Source organism: Corythoichthys intestinalis, chromosome 15 (assembly GCF_030265065.1).
Source record: "Corythoichthys intestinalis isolate RoL2023-P3 chromosome 15, ASM3026506v1, whole genome shotgun sequence".
Classification (NCBI taxonomy): domain Eukaryota; kingdom Metazoa; phylum Chordata; class Actinopteri; order Syngnathiformes; family Syngnathidae; genus Corythoichthys; species Corythoichthys intestinalis.
In genome coordinates, this window is record NC_080409.1 from 15009047 (window position 1) to 15036035 (window position 26989).

The 26989-nt window shown below is 40.4% G+C and overlaps 3 protein-coding genes across 4 annotated transcripts in view; 1 reads left to right on the top strand and 2 right to left on the bottom strand.

The window, feature by feature from the left end:
• The window catches only part of exoc3l4 (exocyst complex component 3-like 4), a 61065-nt gene extending 48817 nt beyond the window's left edge, over window positions 1–12248 (bottom strand). The window contains exon 1 of the mRNA XM_057859230.1: window positions 12151–12248. The gene's annotated coding sequence lies outside the window, so the exon portion shown is untranslated. The remainder of the gene's footprint in view (window positions 1–12150) is intronic.
• Window positions 417–19331, top strand: fbxo34 (F-box protein 34). The gene is made up of 3 exons (XM_057859233.1): window positions 417–632; window positions 6096–6535; window positions 12685–19331. Exons 2-3 carry the CDS (start codon window positions 6256–6258, stop codon window positions 13830–13832), a joined length of 1428 nt encoding a protein of 475 aa, XP_057715216.1. The 5' UTR covers window positions 417–632; window positions 6096–6255; the 3' UTR covers window positions 13833–19331.
• On the bottom strand, window positions 14218–26730 carry jmjd7 (jumonji domain containing 7). Of its 2 annotated transcripts, none has more exons than XM_057859235.1 (9): window positions 26563–26730; window positions 26110–26263; window positions 25909–26047; window positions 25710–25824; window positions 25599–25655; window positions 25416–25511; window positions 18828–18904; window positions 15074–15233; window positions 14218–14360 (listed from the first exon to the last, which is right to left on the bottom strand). In XM_057859235.1, the coding sequence occupies exons 1-9, from the start codon at window positions 26609–26611 to the stop codon at window positions 14266–14268; spliced, it is 942 nt and encodes a 313-aa protein (XP_057715218.1). In that variant the 5' UTR covers window positions 26612–26730; the 3' UTR covers window positions 14218–14265. The 2 variants fall into 2 exon arrangements, with proteins under 2 accessions (XP_057715218.1, XP_057715217.1); XM_057859234.1 differs by having other exon boundaries at window positions 25710–25839.
• Window positions 26731–26989: the final 259 nt, after the last annotated feature.

Sequence of the window (26989 nt, forward strand, 5' to 3'; positions counted from 1 at the left end):
TTTTTGGAGCGGTTTTGGACAAGGTATAGACCCCCCAAATTTCATTGCTCTACGCTGACAGACCCTAATGTTATAGGCCAATTTTAAAATTTCAAGGGGGCGCCACTGAGCCATTTTGTTATATTTTTTTGCAACGTTGCAAAATTATCGAAATTTACAATTTTCCGGACGTATGTGCAAATTTTGGTGACTTTTCGTGCATGTTCAGGCCTCCAAATTGGCCGTTTTCATTTGCCCTGGAAAAAAAAAAAAAAAAAAATCCTTTGCAAAACAATAGGGCCTTCGCACGCTTAGTGCTCGGGCCCTAATAATAATCCTTTGCAAAACAATAGGGCCTTCGCACGCTTAGTGCTCGGGCCCTAAATAGTTTCCTCTACATTTGTACAAAACGAACATAACGTATCCCGTAGGCACCACCTTCCCACTACAGACGATCTTTGGATGACGTAATGACGCCGGTATACCAGTTGAACGTAAATTAACGCAACCTCGATTTTACTCTCGCGCTTGTGCGCGTTGTTTGCCTCTCGAAACCTTTACAGGACTTTTCGGGAGGTCGTCATAAGTGTTCGACTCGGAGGTTCGACGCTGTTTTTGTCTTTTTCTTGTTGTTTTACACGGATTAAGATCAGGTGAGTGACAATGTAGGCCTCCTCCGCTTTTGAGTTTATGATGCTAACATGCTAGCAAAGGTCGTGCTACATAAGCCATACAATTTAAAACATATATTGTTGATAGATTTTTAAAAGCCTCTCATTTGCATTCATCGGCGCCAGTCAAATGTTTCCGAAATCGCCGATACTACTTTGTTAGCCAGCCGTCTAACGTTATCAGGTGCCCCCAGTGTTTGCTAGTGAGCAAACCCGGAAGTGGATTATTTAGGGTTGTTTGGGTGTGATAGGCACTTCTTTGGGCTGCATGCTAATTTTAAGCTTATTTTATAGTTTTTATTGTTTATGCTCCCTTTCCCCTCAAGATAATTTGTCTATTAGCTGGCGATAGACGTCCTATCCTTTCCACATCTTTTATTCTGTCAGTGTCATTGACGATGCTAGACGTCTAATCATGTGGCTCAATTCGTCCTGCTGTGAATTGAAATTAGTTTGTCACTAGTAGACGTCCAGCCCGCCCATATGGATTGGGAATACTGCCAGCCCTCAATCTCACTGGATCGGACGTCTGTAGCCGTCAGTGAGTTTGATTGGCGGTGGAAGGGGTGAATCAACAAAGGAAGGAAATTAAGAGAACTGTGAAGAAATAGAGAAAGGTAAGAAAATCGGGGAGAAAGTTTGGAACCGGAAAGGGTGGAAGGAGTGGAAACAGGAAAAGGTTAAAAGATACCAAAAAAAAAAAGGGATGGAACAATGGGAGAAAAGAAAGGGTTGGGAGAGGGTATAGATCAGTGTATTTCAACCTTTTCTGAGTCACGGCATGATTTTACATTGGAAAAAAAACTCGTGGCACAGCACAAACCAAAAACTTTCCAAAATTACCCCCTGTACTGTACAGTGGTACCTCTACATACGAATTTAATTCGTTCCAGGACCTTGTTTGTAAGTCGAAATGGTCGTATGTCGAGCAGGATTTTCCCATAGGAATACATTATAATTCCATTAATTCGTTCCAAAGCCTAAAACCATACACTAAATTCCTAATAAATACTGCTGGCACTGTTACAAATGGCAATTAAACATAGAAAAACAAATAAGTTATGAATAAATAATTCAGAATAATATAAGAATAATAAGAATAATTAATAATTATTCCTGTAAATAATGTAACGAATCGGATTCTAATATGGCGGACACTTTTTACTGTCCCTGAACGCACCGCGAAGCTGACGTCTCAGTGAGATAGGTCGGTGCGGTAGAGATAATACTTTAGTTTTCTTGAGAGCAGTCAACTGCTTAAGACAATGAGCGTTTTGTGTTGGATAAGTTCTTAAATAAATGATAAAAACGTGACGAAGCTGGCGATTTCCTTGACAATGTTACCACAATAATAACTGTCACCTTAACTTATAAATAGTGGCGAACGGTGGTCGGAAGAGGACCATGGAGCTGTATTGTTGAGCCAGTTCAGGGACGCGCACACCAAGCTCATATTTTTCTATAACTTGCATCTTCATTTCAAAGGTAAGCATCACTTTTTTCCTTGTTTCTCCAACTGTATCAACTTTTTTTGAAAACTGTGTTGATTTCTCACACAAGAAAATCCACCGTGCGTTCGTTTGCAGTGCTGTCATGTCGTCGTATTTCGAGCAACTCGTCGGATGTAGAAACAAATGGCGGCTCAAATTTTACGTCGGATGTCGAAAAGATCGTGTGTCGAAGTGATCGTATGTAGAGGTACACACTGTATATTTAATAGAGCTGGGAATCTTTGGGCACCTAACGATTCGATTACGATTCAGAGGCTCCGATTCAATTATAAAACGATTATTGATGCACCCTCCTCCTTTTTTTTTAATTTTTTTTTTTATGTTTTGTACATTAGTTCCAAAATTGTTCAAAAATACTCTCAGGCTAAACCAAACTACTATTTCAGTATCAAGTTAACATATAGCAGTAAACAAATATACAAAAATAACAGTAAATAAAAAACTCCTGTCCCCATTCTGTATCAGCAGCTTTAAACTACATTCAATTAATTTAATGTTGTGAATCAACCGTAAAGTTGTTAAAATTGCTCCCGTTATTCCATAATTTCCCTTTTGTCTACTTTCGACATGTGAAAGTTTTAAAACTATTTTAAAGATAGATTCAAGTCAATATTTTACCGATTTAGGAGTATTTTAGATAAAAAGTTAATTAGGTTTGCTTGGAAGGTTCGCTACAACAGCCTTGCAGGGAAGTGTACTGATTTAAGATGGCGGCCGTTTGCTAACGCCCGCATCTAGCTTTTTGTAGGTGTGCTGCTAACGCTACCGAATCTATATTGCATCTAGTCCTATATAAATGATATCTACCGTAACATTATGTGGATGTACTTAGTAGCAGCTTTTCGGCAGCAGTCAGGTATGTTGTTGTGTTTTTTTATCTCGTGGCATGAGTTGAGCGAGAGCCGTGAGTTGAGCATTGGCATTACCCGAGGGGCCGGGTAATGAGAAGCATGATGTTTAGCTACTCTCGCTCCGTTCCTCATTGACCGCGCGGCGCGCTGAGTGTGTTGTACTTCCGCTTTACTTGGCATATTTCAGTAATCGGAATTTGGATGTTTGTGAATCGTTCTCGAATCTTCCACGGCCGAATCGCGAATATTCTAAGAATCGGAAATTTTGCACACCTCTAATATTTAATTATAAAATAATTTCTCAATATTTATACTTACTCAGTGTGAAACTTGAGCCTGTTTAGAAGAACACAAAGCCAATATCCTGGCAGGAATCTTCGTCAACAGCGCTGTCTGTTTTAATTTTTTATAGCAGTTAGGCTTGAAAAGCTCAGAATTATCAGACAGAGGGACTTAAGCAATGTCTTTGACCGCATCAGGGCCGAGCATCTCTCTGACAATGGCTTTGCAGGCAGGTAGTATTAATATCTTTGCCACAGTGTGGGACTTTTTGGATTTAGCAAAAAGTTCAGCGACAAGGTAACTGGCTTTTAGGGCTTCCTTATTTACCTTTGTAGTTTTTCTCAACAAAGTTGGCTGTTTCTCTGTGTTTTCACAAAGGTGAACAAAATGGTCCATCGGCTTGTTTTGAAGCGTCGGGTGTTTCGCTTGGAGAGGACGTAGCTGCTCGTGTCGCGTTCAAGAACTGCTTGGATTTTTAGCCATCAGCCACCTTGCTGTCCTCGACAATGTGTTGGAATAAAACATTGGGAGGATTGACGGTCACCACATATGGATAAAATGGAAAGGACACTTTCGTGTATATCGACACTTGACGAGTCTAATCAAATCATGTACAGTAGACGTGCTGTGGTCCACACTGTCGCGGACAGCAAGGTGGCTGATGGCTAGAAATCAAAGCAGTTCTTTAACGCGACAAGAGCAATACCTCACTCATTTGCACACGACCGAGAACTTTCTACCTATTCTTTCCTTTCTACTGCAACTCCACCCGATTAGATAAAATGCGATATTGGATAATATCTCGCGGCACACCTGACCATCTCTCACAGCACACTATTGTGCCGCGGCACACCGTTGGAAAAACACGGGTATAGATGAAAGACTGAGAACAGGGAAGAAAGTCATAGGTATCACGTTCAAAAATCAGTCAAGATTTTGCTGAGGTAAGAGTATTCCATCCAACCCAGGTTCACTGCAAAAGAGATGGGAAGTCCACTGCTTTAAGATGGCTGCTGTTTACAATGGCATCTAACCTTCCACATATCGTTAGCCTAACAGCATAATTGCCAAAGTCATATTTTTGCTGCATCTCTTGCCTTACTGCTTTTCTCTTAAGTCAATCATAGCTGTTCAAAAACACTCTCTCCCTTAGTGATAATCTCTATGTATTTGGGAGAAAATAAATGTCCTTTTTTTTCCAAAAATGGTAAAATTAGAAATGGGAACCTCTGGGTACCTCACAATACGATGCGATTGTCGATGCAAGGCTCACAGTAACGATGATTTCACGATACAGCGGGACAATTATCGATGCATGGGTCGGGAAATGATTCTAAGATTTTCTGCAAAACAACTAACAAATAGAAAAACACGCTCTTTTTATCCTTCTGTTGTGAATTTGAGTTTATCACTAGTAGACGTCCAATACATCTGTAATGGGAGGGTGGCAACGACTAAACATTTATATGAACAATCATTCCTTCCACTTTAAACGGATTGGACGTTTATCACCGACAGTTGCAGCCAATGCCAGGCAAAGAGTTAATTTTAGAGCATTTTACGTCATTTCCTATTGATTTTTGCCACTTCCATTTTCTGTTTGGGGCAGTTACGGGTCACTTATTTGGATTACTGAAAAGGAAGTGGCAGAAGAATGTCCCTGAATAGGAAGTGATTCAAAATCAACTGGAAGTAATCTGCAATTGCCCTTGCCTGGCACGGCCAGACTGTTCTCCCTGTATTTTTCAAACACTGTGAGAATAGTCTGGGACCCAGCCCATTAACGGCCTCTCGAGCAAGAATAAAATCAGCCGTCCAATCAGATTCGTTTATTTGCGTGACGTATTCTTAACTAGCAACGTCACTCTTCCGCGTAGGAAGTCGTCTCCACAACAACACAGATGGCGAACAGTAGAGCCGAGAATATGTTCCAATCCACGGTAAAATCAGTTTTAAATTACCAAAAACACATCGACAGAAGTCATTGACAACAGTCTGGCTCGCGCTAGCCATGTTGAATAAACGCCGCTCTCCTCGTATGTTTACTCCCGCGCCAAGTCCTTCGTCGCTTTACTAACGTCACGTCCGACCGTCGCTGATTGGTCCACTCCGCTGTCTGTTTGCTGTGGCATGCTGAGCCCTGGAAATTTTATCCGCTGAATGGTGGCCAGACTCGATAGCTGGAACAGCGGTGAGTCTTGTGTACCAGGCTACAATTGCCCTAAAATGAATATGAAGTGACCTGTAAATGCCCACCAAAGATTGGGTGTGAATGCTCTGGTTTCATTTTGTGCCGTCAATGGCAGCCAGTGAGCCAAGGTAGACAGTATTCTAATGGAAGATTTTTATTTATTTATTTTAAACAATAACACCTTTTAAAACGATATATCGCTTTCTTGGTGGGAGCATATCGATAACCTTTTGGGCAACAAAGTAGCGCGATATATTTTCGATATATTGTCACACCCGTAGTTAAAATAAATATGAGTTAGGCAATTATTAGCCAACAATGAAATATCCATGAAGGAAGTAAATATGTGGGGAAGGAAGTAATGGGAAGACAAGAAAAGCTTAAAAAAAAAAAACATGTCGGGGGGGAAGTAAAAAGGGGAAAAAGATGAAAACGAAAGAACTGCTAAAGGGGAAAAGCATGTATAACGGAAGGAAAGAATGACAGGAGGAAGGGTGCTTGTTTGTTTTTGAAGCTCGCATTGTAAAACACGTCGCTATCATGGCGTCATAGCAATGTGTCCTTCCCAGCTGATTGCCAAATACCGATTGTTGAACTTTGAACCCCGCAGGTGCTTTCCTCCGCTCGAGGCCTCGACATGTGACCAGCCGTCAGTTGCGCCGGGCTGCGCCTATCTCTGCACTTTCGGACAATCAAGGGGCGGAGCCCGTCTCTTTGTCATCGCGGAGACCTTTTGGAGTCCATGCGCGCCTCCTGTCTTCGGGGTCGCCATGCACATCAAGCCCGTACGCTCCGAGCTCCGTGTGAACGTTACTGCCGAACCGTCGTGTTGTCGGACGGAAGATGCTGTTGCCCTCCTGGACATGTGGGCCGTCATTAAGCCGGGGCACGTGCGCGAGAAGATTGCGCTCTTCGTGCTCTTGGCGCCAGAGCCCCCAAGGGGCGGCTCTCAATATGGGGAAGGCCCTCTCTCCCCACGAACCGGCAAAGTGAAGGGCAGGTGGCGTGAAAAGAGCATCGCTAAACGACGGAGGAAGTCTGCGGGCAGAGGTGGGTAGGGTAGCCAGAAAATTTACCCAAGTCGCATTACATGCACAAGTAATATTACTCAAGTTAAAGTAGCCATACAAAAGGTTTACTCAAGTACAGGGCTCTAGACTATACTTTTTCACTGCTAATTTTTTTTTTGGGTGCATAAGTTTGGGTACACCAAAATTTTGAATTGCATTCAATATTAGTTTTTCGATTATTTCTAATACTGACTTGTAAATGATTACGGTAACTAACAATTTGGTCCACATAATGTTCATTTAAATAGCACGAGAAATGTGATCAGACCTTCACCGACCTCAAACATCTGAATATATAATGAAAAAACTAATTAAACTGGATCAAATAAAAGTGCATGTGTTTTAACTGAAAATTCCGATCAACTCATGGCGCATCTTGAATGGCGGTGGATAATGCCAGCTGCATTTTCATTTAAATAATGTAGGAGAAAAGATCAAATTATCACGAATAATACTGAAAGGCCGTTTGTCACATTGGCATAAAAGTGAATGAATTGCACATGTGACATGATTGTTACAGGTTGGGTATATGTTTAAGCCATTTTTCTTGTGAAGAATTATTTTGAATTTGAATATTTTATTATACAATTATTATCTTGCAATATTGTTGGCCACATTTAACTTGATAATCATCTTTGTCATCTTGCTGGACGCTGGAAGATGTGGCTCATTAAGTGTTGGCGACTCTGGTTTGATAGCTATGTGTTGAACAGGTCATACCTTGCCTTCAACAAAAAAGTATCAATTGTTCTCTTCATGTGCTCGTCTTCACGCTTCCTGTTTGCAGAAACGCACGTGCGTTGATTACATACGTGGCCTGCGCCCTTTTAGTAGCTGATTGGTTAAGACATCTGCTGTTTTATTTTGAGTTTACGGTCACGCTACAGAGATGTGATGGGCAGGGGCGGACTGGTAATCTTTGGGTTCTGGAGGATCACAGAACGGCTGGTGCCCTGGACGGCCGGCGGCCGCCATTCATTATACTTCACTGTTTTTATCCCCCCTATCCTCTGATTATCTACAGTTCGCATCCAATCTGACAGGTGGCAGCTATGCGCCTGGCTGTTCACCGCCAATCTGATAGAAAAACGAAGAAAGCACAGAATAGCCTTCATTGGTTACTTGTGGAAGCAAAATAGCGACGAGCGTTAATGCACAATATGGATGGTGGTGGAAAAAAGAAGGGTGGCGCGGAGAAGGTTAGGGAGAAAAAAATTAAAGAAACTGGAGAGCGAAGCGTTAAAATTAGGGCTGTCAAACGATTAAAATTTTTAATCGAGTTAATTACAGCTTAAAAATGAATTAATGGCAATTAATCGCAATTCAAACATCTATAAAATATGCCATATTTTTCTGTAAATTATTGTGGGAATGGAAAGATAAGACAAGATGGATATATACATTCAACATACGGTACATGAGGACTGTATTTGTTTATTATAACAATAAATCAAGATGGCATTAACATTATTAACATTCTGTTAAAGGGATCCATGAATAGAAAGACTTGTAGTTCTTAAAAGATGAATATTAGTACAAGTTATAGAAATGTTATATTAAAACGCCTCTTAATGTTTTCGTTTTAATAAAATTTGTAAAATTTTCAATCAAAAAATAAACTAGTAGCCTTATTCTGTCCTCAATGTGTGTGAGTACATAAATTGACAGATAGCGAACATAAGTTCCAAAAAGAAATTAGACGGTGTGGCAAAGTTGCATGGGCTTTACTGAAGTCATCTCTTTTTGACAGGAGCACGTTTCATGTATTTTTGTAAAACTGAAAATAACAAGGCAATGTGTCAATAACTTGCATAAATCACAAAATAACATAAAATGTATACACACGTGTCCATTTGAGCAGTAGCACTAGCCAATTAGCTCACAAGCATCTTAACAATGTAACTGCATTTCACCATATATGTGAACAAACTCAAATACACATCATCAATAACTATCTAATGCTCATGAATATAAACAAAGGAGAAATATAACTCACAAGCGATGCATGTATTAGACACAAACAGTGTGATGGGGCTATGAGAATTGCCACGGAATACTGGATGCGGACGTTAGCTGGTCTGAATAGCACTGTCTATTTATTAGTGTGAGTTCGCGTCGACATATAATCACGTCAGAAAAGCGCGCCGAAACCCAAATAATCAGCTGCACTGAATCGCCAGCAGAGGGCGACATTACGCCACATAACATATGCAAGTCACACCCAAGCGCCAGCAGAGGGCGGAAAAACTCCATAAAACACAATTAACAAGTTGGCCTTTCACTGTACTGACATTTAAATCTGTCTGAGCGGGCCTAGTGCGTTAATTGCGTCAAATATTTTAACGTGATTAATTTAAAAAATTAATTAACGCCCGTTAACGCGATAATTTTGACAGCCCTAGTTAAAATGTCATAAGTTGACAAATATTTTCGCAAGCAGCAGTCTGGCTGCAACGGCCACGTCGGGTAACAACAGCCCAGCCCCTGGCAAATCGGCGATGGTGAAGAGTCGGAGCGGCAGCCGCTGTGACGTGCAGCCGGTGCAGGGAGAGAGAAAAGAAGAGGGAGGGGGTAATGATAAGCTGGTGGAAGTTCCCCAGACAAGCGCAGGGCAAGTAAGTAGGGATGAGGAGTGTTACTTGCTCGGTATACTGTCAATTGTTATCCACCAGGTAACTACATTTTAAATGAAATAAATGACAATTAAAGGGTTAGTGCCAGCTAGTCCATGTACCCGTTTGCAATCGTGTCAAGTTACAGTATGCTAGTCCTTCTATCACTCTCCTAAGAAACACGCAGCAGCAATATTAATTCAGAAGAAATATAACAAAATATTAATAAAATGAATGGTTTTACTTTAAAGTTTAAGTAGTTAAATTGATATATATATCTTTAATCATTTATCTATCGTTTTGTTTTCCATTTCTGTTTTCACTTTCCAATGAAGGTTATGTATACAGGATTTGTCTTGAAATGTTTATTGTATTTTCATTGAAATTTATTATTTGTATGGCAAGATTAATTGTGGCAGGGGTCTCCAAGCCGGTCCTCAAGGGCCGCTGTGGGGCCTGTTTTTTGTTTCAACCAATCGAGTACCGACAGTTTAACCAATGAAGTTTCTGCTAAAACAAGCAGCACTTGACTGCAATCAACTGATTACACTTGTAAGACACCAGATTAGCGCACAGGTGTTGTCTTCTTTTGTTGGAATGAAATTCTGCGCCCGCTGCGGCCCTATGTGGAATAGTTTGGAGACCACTGAATTATGGCATAAACAATGAAGTCATTTTATAGACAGAGATATATTATAATCAATTGGATACACAGAATTTATTTTTCAAAGCAAGTTTTTTTCATTTGTTTATTCAGGTTGATCATAGAGCTAGTACAGAAAATGAATCCAACTCTAGTTCAGCCTTGCAGTACTTTGAGCGCCCCAAGTCAGACAGTCACAGTCTAGACATATTTTCTTCATTTTCTCTCAAAGTGCACGAAATTGATGCATTTTACAATAAAATGTAAAAAAAAAAAAAAAAAATCTCCCCAGGGGGGCATGCCCCCCGACCCCCCTAGTGGTTCTGTGTTTCCCTTCCTATAGTGATTCTTGTGGGCTGGGCTGAGTCAAAGTCCAGGGCTACTTTTTAGTCCCAGTCCACCCCTGGTGATGGGAGAATTTCAGACTCACGGACTTGAAATTGCTGGTCGTGAGACCTAATGTTTTGTTCCATTCGCACTATAGCAAAATTAGGACACACATGCGACCATTTAGTTGCAAGTAAAAAATTTCAGGGAAAAGTACACGCAATTTATGAGTAACTGCTTACAATGGCAGATTTTTTTTTTTTTACAGGGGTAGACAACTAGGGGAAATTAGCCACTGGGCCAGGTCAACGCGTCAGTTATTGATAACAATAAAATTTATTTTTTTGAGGTAGATTTGATGAAAAGTGGTGCAAGACTGTTTAAAAAAAAAACAAAAAACAAAAACGTGAAACTAGTGCAAAGACTCCAATTCCGTAAGCCCATCCATAATCACTCCAGTATAGCCAGTAGTTCTTCCATCTCCTCAGTTTTTGCGCCAAAATATTTTTGTGTAACATCGAAGTGTAACAAACTGGCGTGTGGCGTCGGCATTTACCCGTTTTCAACTTGACGTGGTGCACCAACGCGGAACACGATTACTCCAACCAGAAACCTGAATGAACTCAAATCGACTCTACTGACCACTTAGACATATTTTAATGTTTTCAGGAAACATACACAATTTTTTTCTGGGGAGGCGGGCCCGCAGAAGAACCGCGTCCCTGGGCGAAGCTTTCCTGTCTTCCCCTTATCGCCCTCTGGAGGTCTCCCCTGGCTCAGTTGTTGTGGTAACAATTTAGAAGTCAGACATATCTAAGTCAATTATGGCTAACAAGCTAGACCGTCATTATAACGGTATCATTTACTCTGTAGTCACGCGAATGAATTATAACGTTCATACCATAGGTTTCGTACTCGTTAACTTTTCTCTAACATAGTTGTGTGCATATGTGGGCAGTGCTCTGCGCACCTCACAGTTAACCTTTTTTTTGTTGTTGTTGTTTGTTTCATCATAGCCAAGCCAATTCCAGCAGTCTCTCCACTGGGGCTAAAACTTTCTCTCCCTATTCTTTCCATATTGGTTGTAGCTTTCCCTGAACTCCTCAGATGACTTTCTCTTTCTTGAGTGGTCTTTTTTTCCCCCCCGGGTGCTGGGGGTTTCAGAAACATGTCGTCTTGTAACGTTAGGTGGGTTTCTGAGTTACTGACAATCAATCAGCAGCAGTAATCAGGTAGCGCATGGTCATGCGGGAGCGAACGAGTTGCGGTTCCGCCACACGGAAAGCCAACAGCTGGCTGGGTAGACTGTGAGGTTGTCTTTGATCAGGATAGCGTAACGTCATCAAAACACGGAACCACTGGGAATTAATGTGAAATAAGAATTTGTTTTTAATCGATGCGATATTTTTAATGTCCCCACCGGGCCAGTGGTTGGAATATTCTGGTGGCCCTGACTGTTTCAAAAGTACGTCTCGACCACCGTGCCATTTAGATTGTCGACTCCTGTTTAAGCATTGGTATATTTTCTCAGCACGTCTACTTGAACTGTTATTATACTGTACTATAACAGGGTCTCTGCAGGGTTCAACAAGCCAAATTTAAGACTTTTAAAGATATGTTAAGACCACACTGAATACAATTTAAGGCCAATTTCAAATCCTTGCCGCCAAAAAATGTACAAAAGATTTGAAGGAAAATTGGAGGCCCGTAATTGTTTGCAGAGTATATGAATTTATTCCTAGTTCTTTCACACGTGATACAAATGCGCACAAAGCACTACTACTAGTAGTAGCAAAAAAAAAAAAAAAAAAGTCAAGATTTTTAAGACAAGACCTTTTATGAAATTTTAGGATAATTTTAGACATTTTAAGGCCTTAAATCAAATGATTGGATTTAACTTATTTTTTTAAGACCTCGCGGATACCCTGTATAACCTTTTAACCATATTTGGCCACGTCTACATCACCAGTCCAAACAACATGAGAGCTCTGTAGTGGAGAAAACATTTCCTACCATGAAATTAAAACTATCATATCCGGTTTTCCGTGGTCCATCCGTGCCAAATAGAAACTGGGAGAGGTTGAAGTCTGCACTTTCGAGTGAAATAGTTGTTACGGCGCTTTAAAGAAGTCACGTGATTGAACTGGCCGCCATGATCATAGGACCTCTGACTGCTAGCTCGTGTGTGGTCATATGTCGATGCTTGCGTCCTATTTGTATAATGAAGTCATGATTATTGTTGCGACGTCTGGTAAAAATGGTCAAATCTTAAATGTAGAATAAAAAGGGAAAAAATGAGTGTTGCGCAGTAAGAGTAGCCTTTCATCTCATCTACTCAAGTAAAAAGTATGGCACTTGGAAGTTTGTTTTTCCCAAATGAATTAATACTCAAGTAAATGTAACGTGTTACTACCCACCTCTGAATAACATACTTACGATAGTAAGTAACCTCTACTGGGATGTGTCCAGGCCTCTAAGAAGACCGGGATTTTGAAGTGGTGGACCAGAAAGACCGCCTGTAATACTACTGCCCACATCTGTCCGCAGGTAACCAAAACCTCCATCGGGACCCGGGTACCACTGCCTGGAGCAGGCCGCCATCGCCTGAGGTGGAGACAGCGCCATGTTGTCAGGTGGAAGACTCCGTCGCCCTCCCAGACATGTGGGCTGTCATCAAACCGGGGTACGTCCGCGAGAAGATCGCACTCTTTGCGCCACCTGAAGTGGAGACGGCGCGGCAGACTGTGTCGGTGGGTGCCACGGTGGCGTTTCTGGAAGAGCGCCGCGCTAGCAGACGTCACGCTCAACTCAGCGTGGCCAGGACTGAGGACCTGGAGAGCGTGAGGGTGTCAGACATGGTGGCCAAGCTGGAATGTCTGCAGCATCGCAACGAGGAGTTGCAACTAAGGAGGCCGCTGTCATGTCCGCCAGCCGTTTCAGACCCCGAGTTGATTGTACATCCGAGATACTCCCACTCAGATGGCGCCGCGGTTCTGGAGATGCTGCCCTCACTCGAGGAGACGGAACCTATTCCAGGGTTATTGTTTCTCTCCACCCCTTCGCCATCGCCTGCTGTTTCGAATCATAGCCTGACACCGATTGTACATCAGAGGTCGCCTCCGTCTCTGGAAAAGCCGTCCTCGCTGGAGGAGACGGAACCCCCTCCTGGGTTATTGTTTATGTCCACCCCTTTGCCACCGCCGTCCCTGAAGGCGGAGCAGGCGGAGACGGCCAAAGACTTCCCGGAGATGAGACGGCAACTATGCGAAGTCCCGGAGGCGCTACCCGATCCAGGCACTCCATCGCTAGCCGCACTGCCACCTGACGTTCTGCTGGCCGTTTTCGCGCTGCTCCCCACCCGCGCGCTAGCGGCGCTCAAGTGCTCGTGCCGTTACTTCAAGTTCATCATTGAGAACTACGGCGTCCGACCCGCCGACTCCCTATGGGTGTCCGACCCCCGCTACCGCGATGACCCCTGCAAGCGATGCAAGCGGCGCTACGTCCGTGGCGACGTGTCACTGTGCCGCTGGCACCGCAAGCCGTACTTCCAAGCACTGCCGGACGGGCCCGGGTTCTGGATGTGCTGCCCTGCCTGGCGCCGGGACGCCCCCGGCTGCAGCACGGGGCTCCACGACAACCGCTGGGTGCCATCCCACCGCAGCGTCGCTGTCTGCCACGGTAACGTAGATGGCTGAACATCTTTTTTTTTTGCCAAGTTTTGGATAAGACTTTTCTGCAGAACTGGAAGTTGCATTATGGTCAGCACACTCATGTGGTTGTGGTGGGGAATGCAAGGCAAAGATGGACATTTTGTATTTTTTGCTTGTATGTTGTTTACGTGTACAGAAATGACTTAAGAAAGCCGCGTGATTGCCTTGGAGATGTTGCAATAAAAAGAAAGATTTAAAATTAGAATTTCAGTTGTTCCCTTCACTTTTTCTATGGCTTTTTGATTTTTTTTTTTTTGTTTGTCTGGTTACATACCAAAAATTAAATGAGTACACGCTACGGTCTTCAATTGTAAGGGTTTTAAATTGCACCGGGTGCATGAATAAACAAGTTCAACACTACATTGTATTTTGGACCGTTTTAGAAGCACAGCAGCGGTAGGAAGTGGGTAGCTTCGGCCTAGTTCTCAGTTCCGTGTTGTAAGGTCGTGAGGTCATCTAGAAGTGTGAAGTAGTTGTACTTGATGTCAAAGTCCATGTCGTACCAGAAGTTGACTGCAAAAAAAAAAACGCAAGTGTGAGAGAGATGTCAAATCAGCTTTATATTCACCTACATTTGGCTAGGTGTCATCTAAAAATGTTTATTTTCCAAAAAAGAACATGGCCAACAAGGCTCAAGGACGAACCTTATATTTTAATGTGTGGAATTTCACATTTTAATGAGAAGTTTCGCTTCTTTAATGTGATAAATTTCACATTTCACCTTGAGAAATTAAACATTTTAACATAAAATTCCAGTTTAACATTAGAAATTTCATATCCTTACGTGATAAATTTTAAATTCTAAATGCAAAATTTTATATTTTTAACAAGAGAAACTTCCCATTTTAAAGGGACTACATGGGATTTTTAGAGTTCATTTAAAATACTGTTCTCCACCAATGCCCTAATTGGTACACAGAGCCCTGAAATTTTGACTAGGACTGCCCCAAAAAGCCCTTTTCATCCTTCAAAAGAGAGTGATTCGACCACGCGCCTGTACATATCCCTGCCGCTGTAGTGGTGTTTCCTCTCCACGTGGCAGAAACACTTTCGTAACCCACTTAAGACTTGCTAATAATTGTTTTTACGTTTCTGGAGATGATTTGATGTGCCCCCAAGCTCCACCCCTGACCCCCACCAAGTTCAAATGGATTAGATGTCTATCGCCTTTAATGGCAGTCAATGAGTTAAACTCAGGAAAATTTTATTCTCGTTTTAGTGGATACCTGCAATGCAGCCATGCGACTGGCGCACGTGGTGAAACCACAGTGACGGAAGGTAGAGCATTTCCCCCGCCTTCACGCTGCAGTGCAGCGGTCGCGCTTGCCGATACATGGGGTAGTTCTCAAAGTCTGGATCCAGGGGGTCCAAGGGGATCCACGGCACCTGTGTGTAGCCCAGGAAAAAAAGAACACTTACTCAGTGAGTCCCTGGGTTACAATGTCCTTGACCTAAAACTTTTCGACGCCCGTGCCTTGCCCGACTTTTAGTCCGCAGCACCATAGTTTGTTTGGCCAGGTGCAGTGCGACAATATATCGAAAAGGTGATATATTGCGATACTTTGTAGCCCAAAAGATTATCGATATGCTCCCGCCAAGATTTGTCACTATTTACCCGTATTGGCACCCCTGCAATTCTGTCACATATTGCTGAATTTCTCCCAGAAAATGATTGCAATTACAAATGCTTTGGTAGTAATAACTTCATTTATTTTGCTTGCAATGAAAAAAAAAACAAAAGAGAATGGGGAAAAAAATCATTATCATTTTGCACAAAACTCAAAAAATGGGCCGGACGAAAGTATTGGCACCCTCAGCCTAATACTTTGTAGCACAACCTTTAGAAGAAATGACTGCGAACAACCGTCCATCAATGAGTTTCTTACAATCCTCTGCTGGAATTTTAGACCATTTTTCTTTGGTCAACTGCTCCAGGTCTCTGGGATTTGAAGGGTGCCTTCTCCAAACAGCCATTTTCAGATCTCTCCACAGGTGTCCTATCGGATTCAGGTCTGGACTCATTGCTGGCCACTTTAGAAGTCTCCAGTGCTTTCTCTCAAACCATTTTTTAGTGCTTTTTGAAGTGTGTTTTGGGTCATTGTCCTGCTGGAAGACCCATAACCTCTCAGGGAGACCCAGCTTTCTCACACTGGGCCCTACATTATGCTGCAAAATTTGTTGGTAGTCTTCAGACTTCATAATGCCATGCACGCGGTCAAGCAGTCCAGTGCCAGAAGCAGAAAAGCAACCCCAAAACATCAGGGAACCTCCACCATGTTTGACTGTGGGGATGGTGTTCTTTTCTTTGAAGGCCTCATTTCCCCCCCTGTAAACTCTATGTTGATGCCTTTTCCCCAAAAAGCTCTACTTTTGTCTCAACCGACAAGAGAACATTCTTCCAAAACGTTTTTGGCTTTCTCAGGTAGGTTTTGGCAAACTCCAGCCTGGCTTTTTTATGTCTCTGGGTCATAGGGGACGCCGACGGACACTACGGGTTGACACTGTTGTACCCTCGGACTCCAGGACAGCTTGAACTTGTTCGGATGTTAGTCGAGGTTCTTTATCCACCATCCGCACAATCTTTGGTTAAAATCTCTCGTCAATATTTTCCGTCTACTTTTAGGGAGGTTAGCCACAGTGCCATGGGCTTAACACTTATTGATGACACTGGGCACTTGGACACAGGAACATTCAGGTCTTTGGAGATTGCCCATGCGTCCTCACAACTTTGCTTCTAAAGCCCTCAGACAGTTCTTTGGTCTTCTTTCTTTTTTCCATGCTCAATGTGGTACACAAAAGGACACAGGACAGAGGTTGAGTCATCTTTAATCCATTTTAGCTGGCTGCAAGTGTGATTTAGTTATTGCCACCACCTGTTATGTGCCACAGGTAAGCGACAGGTGCTGTTAATAACTCAAATTAGAGAAGCATCACAATTTTCAAAGGGTGCCAATAGCCCATTTTTTTTAGTTTTGTGTAAAATGAAAATGATCCCCCCCCTCCCCCCAATTCTCTCTTGAAAGGTGGAAAAGCACTATATAAGTATAACACCATTTACCATTTGTGGGTTGTTTTTTTTTATTGCAAGCAAAATCAATGAAGATATAGTTGCAATCATTTTCTGGAAGAAATTAAGCATTATCTGACAGAATTGCAGGGGTGCCAATACTTTTGGCCAGCAGTGTTAAAAAAAAAGAAAAGAAAAGGAATCGGCTAGCTGCCATAGACTGCGCTAGATTTCCAATTGATTTGGACTGGTTTGGACGAGTAGCGCCATTAGTGGCACTGAAACCAGAGCTTTCACAGTCAGTCTTATGGGCATTTACAGGTCACTTCCTGTTCATTTTAGGGATTTAGAGGTTACTTGTCCCTTCCGATTCATTTGGGGACATTTTTGAGTCACTTTTTAGTAACCCCAAATCAACAGGAAATGACGTGAAATGCCCCAAAATTAACTCATTGCCTGGAATTGGCCAAGTAGGTTGAGCTGCTGCCCATAGTACTCGCGAGGCACAGTTAGCGGATGACGAACGTTTGATCTGACTGAGCTTTGAAAGCAGTGGGCGTGGTTGTCGGATGACGAACGCTTGAACAAATTGGTTGTTGATAGCAAGGGATAAGAGCTCAAGCTGGTCAGAAGAGGTCACTCTTCAGGGAAGACACAAAACCATTCTTCCAGCATCTGATTTTAGAACTAGATAGTGTTTATTAATCCTTTCAAGTCATATACAGTGGTACCTCTACTTATGAACTTCTCTACAAACTATATTTTCAGTTTACGACAACCGGGAAAATGCCTCTTGTTACGAGTGAATTTCATGTTACGAAAGGCAAAAATAAAGCAGTTTTGGGAGCTGCTTGTATGGGCAGCTACTCGCTGCTCCCAGTTTACTGAAAGTGATGTACTCATACTCTGCCATTGAGTATTGCCGAGCATCTTCCTGGCATCCAGTTGGCTAACACTGTACTACAATGTATGTATGTGATGTCCTCTTCATTAGCACTTCCGGCTGTGAGGTCTCTCAGCCGCTTCTCATGAGCGTACGTATCTTTTATTTCCCAAGAAAGTGATGGTGAAAAGAGGAATAGAAAAGAGTTATTTTGGCGATACAAACAAAGCAAAAGATAATAAAGTATGCAAAAGGGGTGCATTTGGTTGATCTCTCCAAAGAACATGGCCGTAACACATCAACAATCGGCATGCTATTAAAACATCGGCGCAAGAACAACACTGGGAGTTTAAGGCATCGCGTGGATGGTTTGAGAAGTTAAAAAAGAGGACCGGGATTCACTCTGACCGCAGTTAAAAGGTAAATGACCATCATTTTTATTCTTTACGTTTTTTACATGATGCACAACTCATTTTGTTTATTGTGCAATAATCTATTTTAACATGTATTTGTTAAAAAATTTTATGCTTTTTAAAAGTTTTGTGTCTAAATTTTGGGGGGGCTTTGAACGGATTAGGGCATTTTCATGGAAAACGCGTCTCTACTTACAGAATTTTCAGGTTAAGAAACTACTTCCAGAACCAATTAATTCCCTAAGTACCACTGTAGTTAAAATTTCTTTGAGATTATATAAATCATAATATTCCAAGGTCTAGTTAAGTTTAGGGCTAAAGAAATATATAATTTTCTATTTATATGAAAGACTGGGTAAGTTTAGGGCTCAAACCCCTAGTTAAGTTTAGAGTGAATCGTGGTAATCAGGTTCTTTATTAAAGGTGTTACATGTAAATGGGTAAGGTTGATTTCAAGAATTTGGAATAGTTTAAGCTAAAGAAGTTCCTAAACAATTAATTGGGTATCAAAATAATTTCCAATTAATTTGCTAATCGATTAGTTGTCAATTAGTTGTTGCACCCCTATTGTCTAGCCAAGCAAAACTGTACGCAAGTCTAATGTTTGTGGACATCATACCTTGAACCAGTTACTACGAACCTAGAGTCCAGGAATGACCTACGAAACTCGAACGTACCTTCTGGCTGTTTTTCTGGTCCACCACTTCAAAGTCACCATCTTCCTTCTGCCTGTAAACTGCGGGCTGGTAGAGACCTGGACACATGCCAGTATAGATTACTATGGTTTGTATATTAATCAGAGGTGGGCAGTAACACGTTACATTTACCCAAGCAATTTTTGATAAAAATGTATAAGAGTAGTTTTACCACACCATACTTTTTACTTGAGTATATTTCTGAAGAAAAAAAACACTACTCTTACTCCTCTACTTTGGGCTACACTAAAATCCTTACATTTTTCCCCTTTATTATACATATAGGATTTTACTTTAGTTTTGCTAGAGTTACGAACAGTGGCTCACTAAACAGTTTCACTAAAGAGCCGTCGCAAAAATAATCACATGACTCCGTGATACCAATTAGACGTAACAATAGTCACATGACCACACACAAGCTTGTATTCGGAAGTCCTTTGATCACGCCTGTAAAAAATAAACTGTTTCACATAGAACGCTGCCCTCAACATTACTCGAAAGGGCAGATTTCAACCTCGATCCCAGTTTTTATTTGGCACCAACGGAAAACCGGATATATGATCATCTTCATTTCGTGGTCAGAAATGTTTTCTCCACTAGAGGGCCCTCATGCTCTCTAGTCGGGTGTTTTATTTCTGTTATTTTTCTCGTCGGAATTTGATGATTTTTGTGTATTTCTTTGGCCTAATATGGTCATGTGATAAGTTCTAGTGCAGTATAACACTTTATTAACTGTTCATATAAATGATATGTACTGAGAAAAGAAAAAAATAGCATCGTTTAGAAAAAATCCGTAAGCAGTCACTTAATACTTTTTTAATTGTACTTGTGTAAATTATTTGGATGACTACTTTTACTTGAGTAATATTATTTTGAGGTAACACTGCCCTTACTGAAGTAAACATTTTGGCTAATCTATCCACCTCTGATGTTACTACTGTTACGGTTAAAACTGATACTTTAGTGACTGTACGGCAGGAGTTGGCACCCCACAGCTCTGGACACGCATGTGACTCTTAACCCTCTGATGCGGCTTAATTTTATATTTAATGAATATTTGATTACAATTTTTTTGGGCCCTTGCAAGAATTAACAAAGAAGTTTAACTTTCCTTTAACAGACAGATAAAGTCAGGCTCACTGTTTTGTGTGTTAACAGAACACTCATGATTTTACCAACTACGTAAAGTCACGGTTCCCACTCAGAAAGTGGACCCAAGTCTTTGCACTTGTGAATGGTGCATATATAATAATATAATGTTCCTTCACTTCTTTTTTTAATTAATCAAATAAAATGAGAATAGATTTATTTTTTCCTTTTGTTAAAAATAAAAATTTGGAAAAATATAGATAAAACTATTCTCTAAATAAATCATTGATATTTATATTTTCATTTTTAAAAATACATAAATAAAAATAAATGTTTTTGGGGGGGGGCATTTTTTAAAAAGTTTTTTTATATTTTTTTTTAATTAAATTTTTAATTTTCAAAAAGGTAAGAAAATCTGTAAATATTGTTATTTATTCTAGGGTTGTTCCGATCATGTTTTTTTGCTCCCGATCCGATCCCGATCGTTTTATTTTGAGTATCTGCCGATCCCGATATTTCCCGATCCAATTGCTTTTTTTTGCTCCCGATTCAATTCCAATCATTCCCGATAATTTTTCCCGATCATATACATTTTGGCAATGCATTAAAAAAAAATGAATAAAACTCGGACGAATATATACATTCAACATACAGTACATAAGTACTGTATTTGTTTGTTATGACAATAAATCCTCAAGGTGGCATTTACATTATTAACATTCTTTCTGTGAGCGGGATCCACGTATAGAAAGACTTGTGACTTTGTATATTGTGACTAAATATTGCCATCTAGTGTTTGTTGCGCTTTCAGTAAATGATACTGTAGTCATGCCCAAATGCATGATGGGAAGTGGAACCATGACTGTGCGTAGTGCTAGCAATTGATATATCTTCTCTGCGTTGGGAAATAAGATGTTAAGAAAAAGATCAATTGCTACCTTGCTTCCCCACATTGCTCCCCATGATATTTTTAATCGTAGGAAGAGGGATTGTAAGGCTTTAGACAATTAAAAAAAAGGCTCCAAAGGCTGCCAAAATTCACTCTACTCATTTTACGCTGCCTTTTATCTCTCTATATAGGTAAAACGGCGCCATTACAGATTGAGCACGACAATGCGTGAGTGGGTCGTGCAGTGCATGCATTGCATTAATTGCAATAAATATTTTAACGTGATACATTTTTTAAAAAATTAATTTCCGCCGTTATCGGGATAAATTTGATAACCCTACCTTAAGCCTAAACTAAAGACTCTGGATGAGTGTAACACATTATGTCTGTAACGTTAAATACAGTTAGAAAAGAATTTAATTAAAAAATATATTAAAAAAAGGCATGGCCGATATTTTTTTGCCGATTCCGATATTTTGAAAATGACGTGATCGGACCCGATAGATCGGGACGCCGATCGATCAGGACATCTCTAATTTATTCATTTTGTATTTTTTATATTTATTTTTAAAAATTATTTATAAAAGAAAAACAAAAAATAAATATGATTGCAAGTATTGTTTTATTTATTATGATGTATTTATTATTTTATATATTTTTTGTTGAATTAAAAAAAAAAATCTAAATGACAACGAAGAAGCGATAGTCTTTTTAACAGATCCAATCAATTTTGACTGGGACGCCTTACACTGTCAATGGCAGCCCATTACTTTGATGAGTGCCCTCTAACAGGTTAAACGTCATGATCGTCAAAGATCATTTATTTCATTCACCGTAGCCTTGAAAAGTGCAACTTTCTAGTGGACGCTAATGTGTATGATATGCTTTCAATGACACTTGACTCAACTTGTGTTAAAAAGACGTTGGAATTCTGGCAATCATCAAATGGAATGGTTGTCTATTGCCCTCAATGGCGCTGAGGCATCATCCACAGCCGGTTCAATTGTTCATCAGTGTTCAAATTGTCCATGATGAATTAGGACAGATTATCCTTTTAGCAAGGCGACTGATACTTCTTGCATGAAAATCTCGCTTCTCCCCCTGTCACACGCTTTGGATAAAATCAATTGAGAATTGTGTTCACTTAGGCCTTGTTCAGACTGGCATCCAAAATCCAATTTTTTAGCCCATCTATATTCAAACTGGATGGCTCTTTTGAAGTCTGAACAGTCACAAAGCACAGAAATCCGATTTTTACGATACGGATTTAAACCACACATGGGAGGTAGTTTCATATGGAGAACACGCTCCTCAATCTGAACAACTAGTATGGGATTTGACTGTCAGTGACTTCATTTTACGCGGCCGAAAACTGCCGGCAGAGAGCGCCAATTGAAGTTCAGAACGGTTAAAAAGAAGTATAGAGCACGCTGAGGAAAACAGAAGTAAACTAGGGCTGTCAAAATTGTCGCGTAAACGGGTGGTAATTAATTTTTCGAATTAATCGCGTTAAAATATTTGACGCAATTAACGCACACGCCCCCCTCAAAGAGATTAAAATGACAGCACAGCGTCATGTGCACTTGTTACTTCTGTTTTTTGGAGTTTTGTCGCCCTCTGCTGGCGCTTGGGTGCGACTGATTTTATGACCATGAGAATTGTGTAATTATTGACATCAACAATGGCGACCTACTAGTTTATTTTTGGATTGAAATTTTTACAAATTTTATTAAAACGAAACATTAACCCTTTAAGGTCGGGGCCTATTTTGTCTGATTTTGCATGCCTTTGAAGTTGCCTTTATATTTCAAAGAAAGAATTGTTTACGATGACCTGGTTTGGTCCCTTTTTTTGTGACACCTTGAACTTCATGTCCAAACTGTTGTTTCCTTCACTAACCAATTATAAATCATCATTTTGGGCCCAAAAAGACCAAAAATTCCAAAATCGTTTTGTCAAAATTTTTAATATTGATGTCCAATTGACAACCAAACATGCGTAACGAACCGTTTTGAAACTTTGTAATATTTATTCAACATGTTAGAATGAACATTCAACCAAAAAAATTTAGAATAAATAGTCTTATATTTGACAATTCAACATAAACAACAGGTATAGCCATAGGTGTTTTTTGCCTTTATACATGCTCTAGTCAAAACAGGTTATATACAGCAGACCAAACAGTGAAGAACAGTGAAAAAATATATACCATCTAACACAAAAAGTGTTTAGAGGCCATCTCTTTATGAGTTTAGGTATTGCGGCCCATCACCTGATGAAAACTATGTACACACAATCAAGCTTCTTGAACACACATTTATATACACAAATTGAGAATGCTGATTGTGGGGGGGAAAAAATATATATAACATTGGAAAAAAAAGTATTTTCAAAAATATTTACAATAAACAAGTTAAATTTTTGTCAGGCTTGCCACTCTGAAAAGCAGTTTCGTCCTGCAATTAGACACAGGGCTACATCACACAGCTCACACTTCCATGGGGTGTTGGTCCTCTTTCCACCCTTCCATTTTCATTTCACTTTACTTTCATTATCACTATAAATGTACATGAAAAAAGTCAGTATTTATGAAAATAATAAAGTATGAAATAAAAATATATACAGCAATAAATAATAATGGAAATCTATATGTATGACAATAGAAAGAATACCATAGCTGAATATGTGCTACATCCCTAATCTTCATATAGAAAGTAGAACACCACAAATTATAAATTCCTGCCTGGGATACCCACAGTGCACGTACGACTTTGATCTGATATGCACATTTTATTATTATATTCAAAAACACACACTTATATTGCATCAAAATTAACTTTGTCTTGCAATATAAAAAGAAACTTTCAAAAGAAACTTTTTCATCATAAAAAAAAAAAAGAGTGAGTTGGCTTACCTCTGCTCGTCGATGGCGTCACCCACGTGTTCAAATTCACTCGAGGACTCTTCCGAAGAAGACGATGATGACGAATTTGGACCATCCTCTTCCTCAAGTTGATCAAAAAGCACAATTTCTTGCGCTAAATTTAGTTTTCCATTCATTGTCAAAGTCACACAAAGTCGCTGCTCGAACCAAACGGCCGTCGCTCGCCACCTCGCTGCTTCAGAACACTCCTCCCCTCTCGTTCGGTAGAACCTCGCGCGGCAGTTATATTTATAAAAAAAAAAAAAAAAACGCATTTTGTGCTTCCACTGTGACTTCGAAAGGGTTCGTTTGATTTGTGTTTTTTTCATGGAGCTTCCGTTTTGAAAAAGGACAAGAAATGATGGAAATATAGACATAAACAAATGATCCATGCAGCGTTTTGATGTTTTTTTGAGAGGACAATAAAACTATAAAACTTAAATGACAATATCTCACGTTCTAGTTGGTCGATTGACTTCAAATAATAACGAGAGTAAACCGCAACTTCCGCACTTTAAAACGAGACCAACCAAAGGCATAAGGGTGACGTAATTAAAACGTGAGGGCGCTTCAAAGACGACGTGCGCTGAGGACGCGCCGGCGCGTCCTTCGACTCTCAAGGGTTAAGGGGGGTTTTAATGTAAAATTTCTATAACTTGTACTAACATTGATCTTTTAAGAACTACAAGTCTTTCTATCCATGGATCTCTTTAACAGAATGTTAATGCCATCTTGTTGATTTATTGTTATAATAAACAAATACAGTACTTATGTACAGTATGTTGAATGTCTTGTGTCTTATCTTTCCATTCCAACAATAATTTACAGAAAAATATGGCATATTTTATAGATGGTTTGAATTGCGATTAATTAAGATTAATTAATTTTTAAGCTGTGATTAACTCGATTAGAAATTTTAACCGTTTGACAGCCCTTAAATATACATATCGATATATATAACACAACAAAAGTGGAGCAGGGCAAATCCAATTTGGACACTTGCGAGAAAAAAAATGTGAACAGTCTGCCTTAAAAATCAGACTTGAGGACGAAACAGCTTGGAATCAGATATGCCTGCAGTCTGAACGCAACTTTAGAGAAGATCTGGCTTACGCTTAGAGGCTCTAAATACAAATTCTATACAAGATGGACCGCTTTCCAGATGTATGCCAGGGCCTTTAACTTCCCTCAGATTCCGGATTGATTTTTTCCCTCCTACCACTGGACACAAAAACCCATATTTTTATATGTAAATACTAGTATTGTTGTATGTTGATTTTTGGTCAACTCAATTTTTGAAGATCTATTTGGAACTACTTGGCACTGCTGACCTACAGGAGACATCGTCATATTGTATCTTTTTATGATGTTGAGATACTGTTTATGTGTGTGTGTTTTTTTTTCTTTTTGTTTGGTAAGTATGGGTATTTTTTGCTTTGTTTCAGGGGCAACTGTCCCCCCACACGTTATGGTCACAACGGTTGTGAGTTTGATCTCGTTATTGCAGATGTATGGCAAATTTAACTTCTGTGACTGAAAAACAGTAAAAATAATGTTTAAAAAATGGCAGCCAATGAGTTAATTTAATAATTTTTAACTTTTAATGATTTATTTTTCAATAAGATTTGGGCATCTATTGCCTTCTATGTTAATGAAAAATGAGAGTTACCATAAGGTATGAAGGGTCTATCAGTGGGTGGCAGCAGGATGAAGTCTTTCTGTCCAGAGACGACGCAGTAAACATTTTCGTAAGGATCTTTGTGCACTGAAACAAGAAGTAGAAGAAATTGCCATTTTCTATGGTTTTCTATGGTTCTATGGGAAGTCGGTCAACATGGCGAACTGCTCTTACAGGAAGTGATGGCGTTGGCTTCACCGAGCCAGAAATTGACAGCATCCGGTTTCTTTCCTAGATAAAGAAGAAAATAATAACTGAAGGAGGTCATTAAGCACACTCACTCACCTAGCGCCACGCTCATCCAGACAACGTGCGCGTCCACATCGTCCGTCAGTTCGGGAAGTTCTTCCAGTAGGTTGGAGCACTGCTTCTGCACATACAACACGCCGTGTCGCTTCACCTGATGGACACACAGCTGTAAGCGCAACAAGTTGTGTTTTGACCTTTCCATGCATAACGTAAGCGCACCAAGTGTTGTTCTGACCTTCCCTTGAATAATGTCCAGCACAGAGGAAAAGCTCATGCGCCGCTCTTCAGGTGTAACGAACCGTCCGTCACGGACGGCGTCGGCGTAACCGTTAGGGGTCACTGCCACACTGATGACCTTGGAGCCCACCTTCTCCCTGTAGACAGGAAGCCGACGCTCAAGAGGTCCTGGGAGCTGTTGGCTGGCGGGTCTTCCTACCTGAGGTATGCGGGCGTCCACCTGGAGAGAGCCGGCCAATGGTTGAAGCCGTTTCGGACAATGCACGGCTTGTTGGGAGCGATCCAGTCGCGGTAGAAGTGCAGGGGGTCGGGCGGCCCATCTATGTATGGAACCGATTGGCTCAGATACAAATCTGAAACATTGTAAATGCAATACAAGTAAGCAGGAGAACTAGTAAGGAATATTATTTAGTAGAGTAGAGCAGTTGTAGTCTTTATAATAGTAATTAAGATATAAATAGCAAATCTAAGAATAATATGGGTGAGAAATCATATTAGCTCGACTGTCAGCAAAACGTCGTAACAAGTAATGCAGAAAAAAGTAGTAATAGGAAGTGAATTCGTGTAAAGTAGTAGAAGCACAGTACTTGATAGCAGTAAAAGACGTAGTACACTTGCTTATAAAGGACATAAGTAGCAATAGAAGCCCTACCGTGAGCCTCCAGTGAGAATTGAGCCAGTCGTTCTTTCACAGCGTCCATTTTTTCAGATTATGATAGAAAACGAACAGTAATTCCATCCTTAATCCTGTTTTTGGTCGTCAACCACATTGTCCATGCTGCTTTGTTTACACTTTCTGCGCATGCGTACTGTTTCTTCGTTGGCGGTCTGACTACTGGCTTGTGACATGTTTCTCTCTGCTGGCTGAAGAGGGAACTACATATTAAAGAAGTCGGTTTTTTCGTTTGAGAAAGTAGAACTAACTAAAACGTGCATAATATCAATAGAAATATTGTTGGAATATTTAATTAAGTTTTAACACAATACATACTACACTAAGGAGTTACAAATAATTGTATGCAAGAGACTTTTTTTTTATTAATAATGATGAATTTTACTAGAGTAATTTTCGGACTATA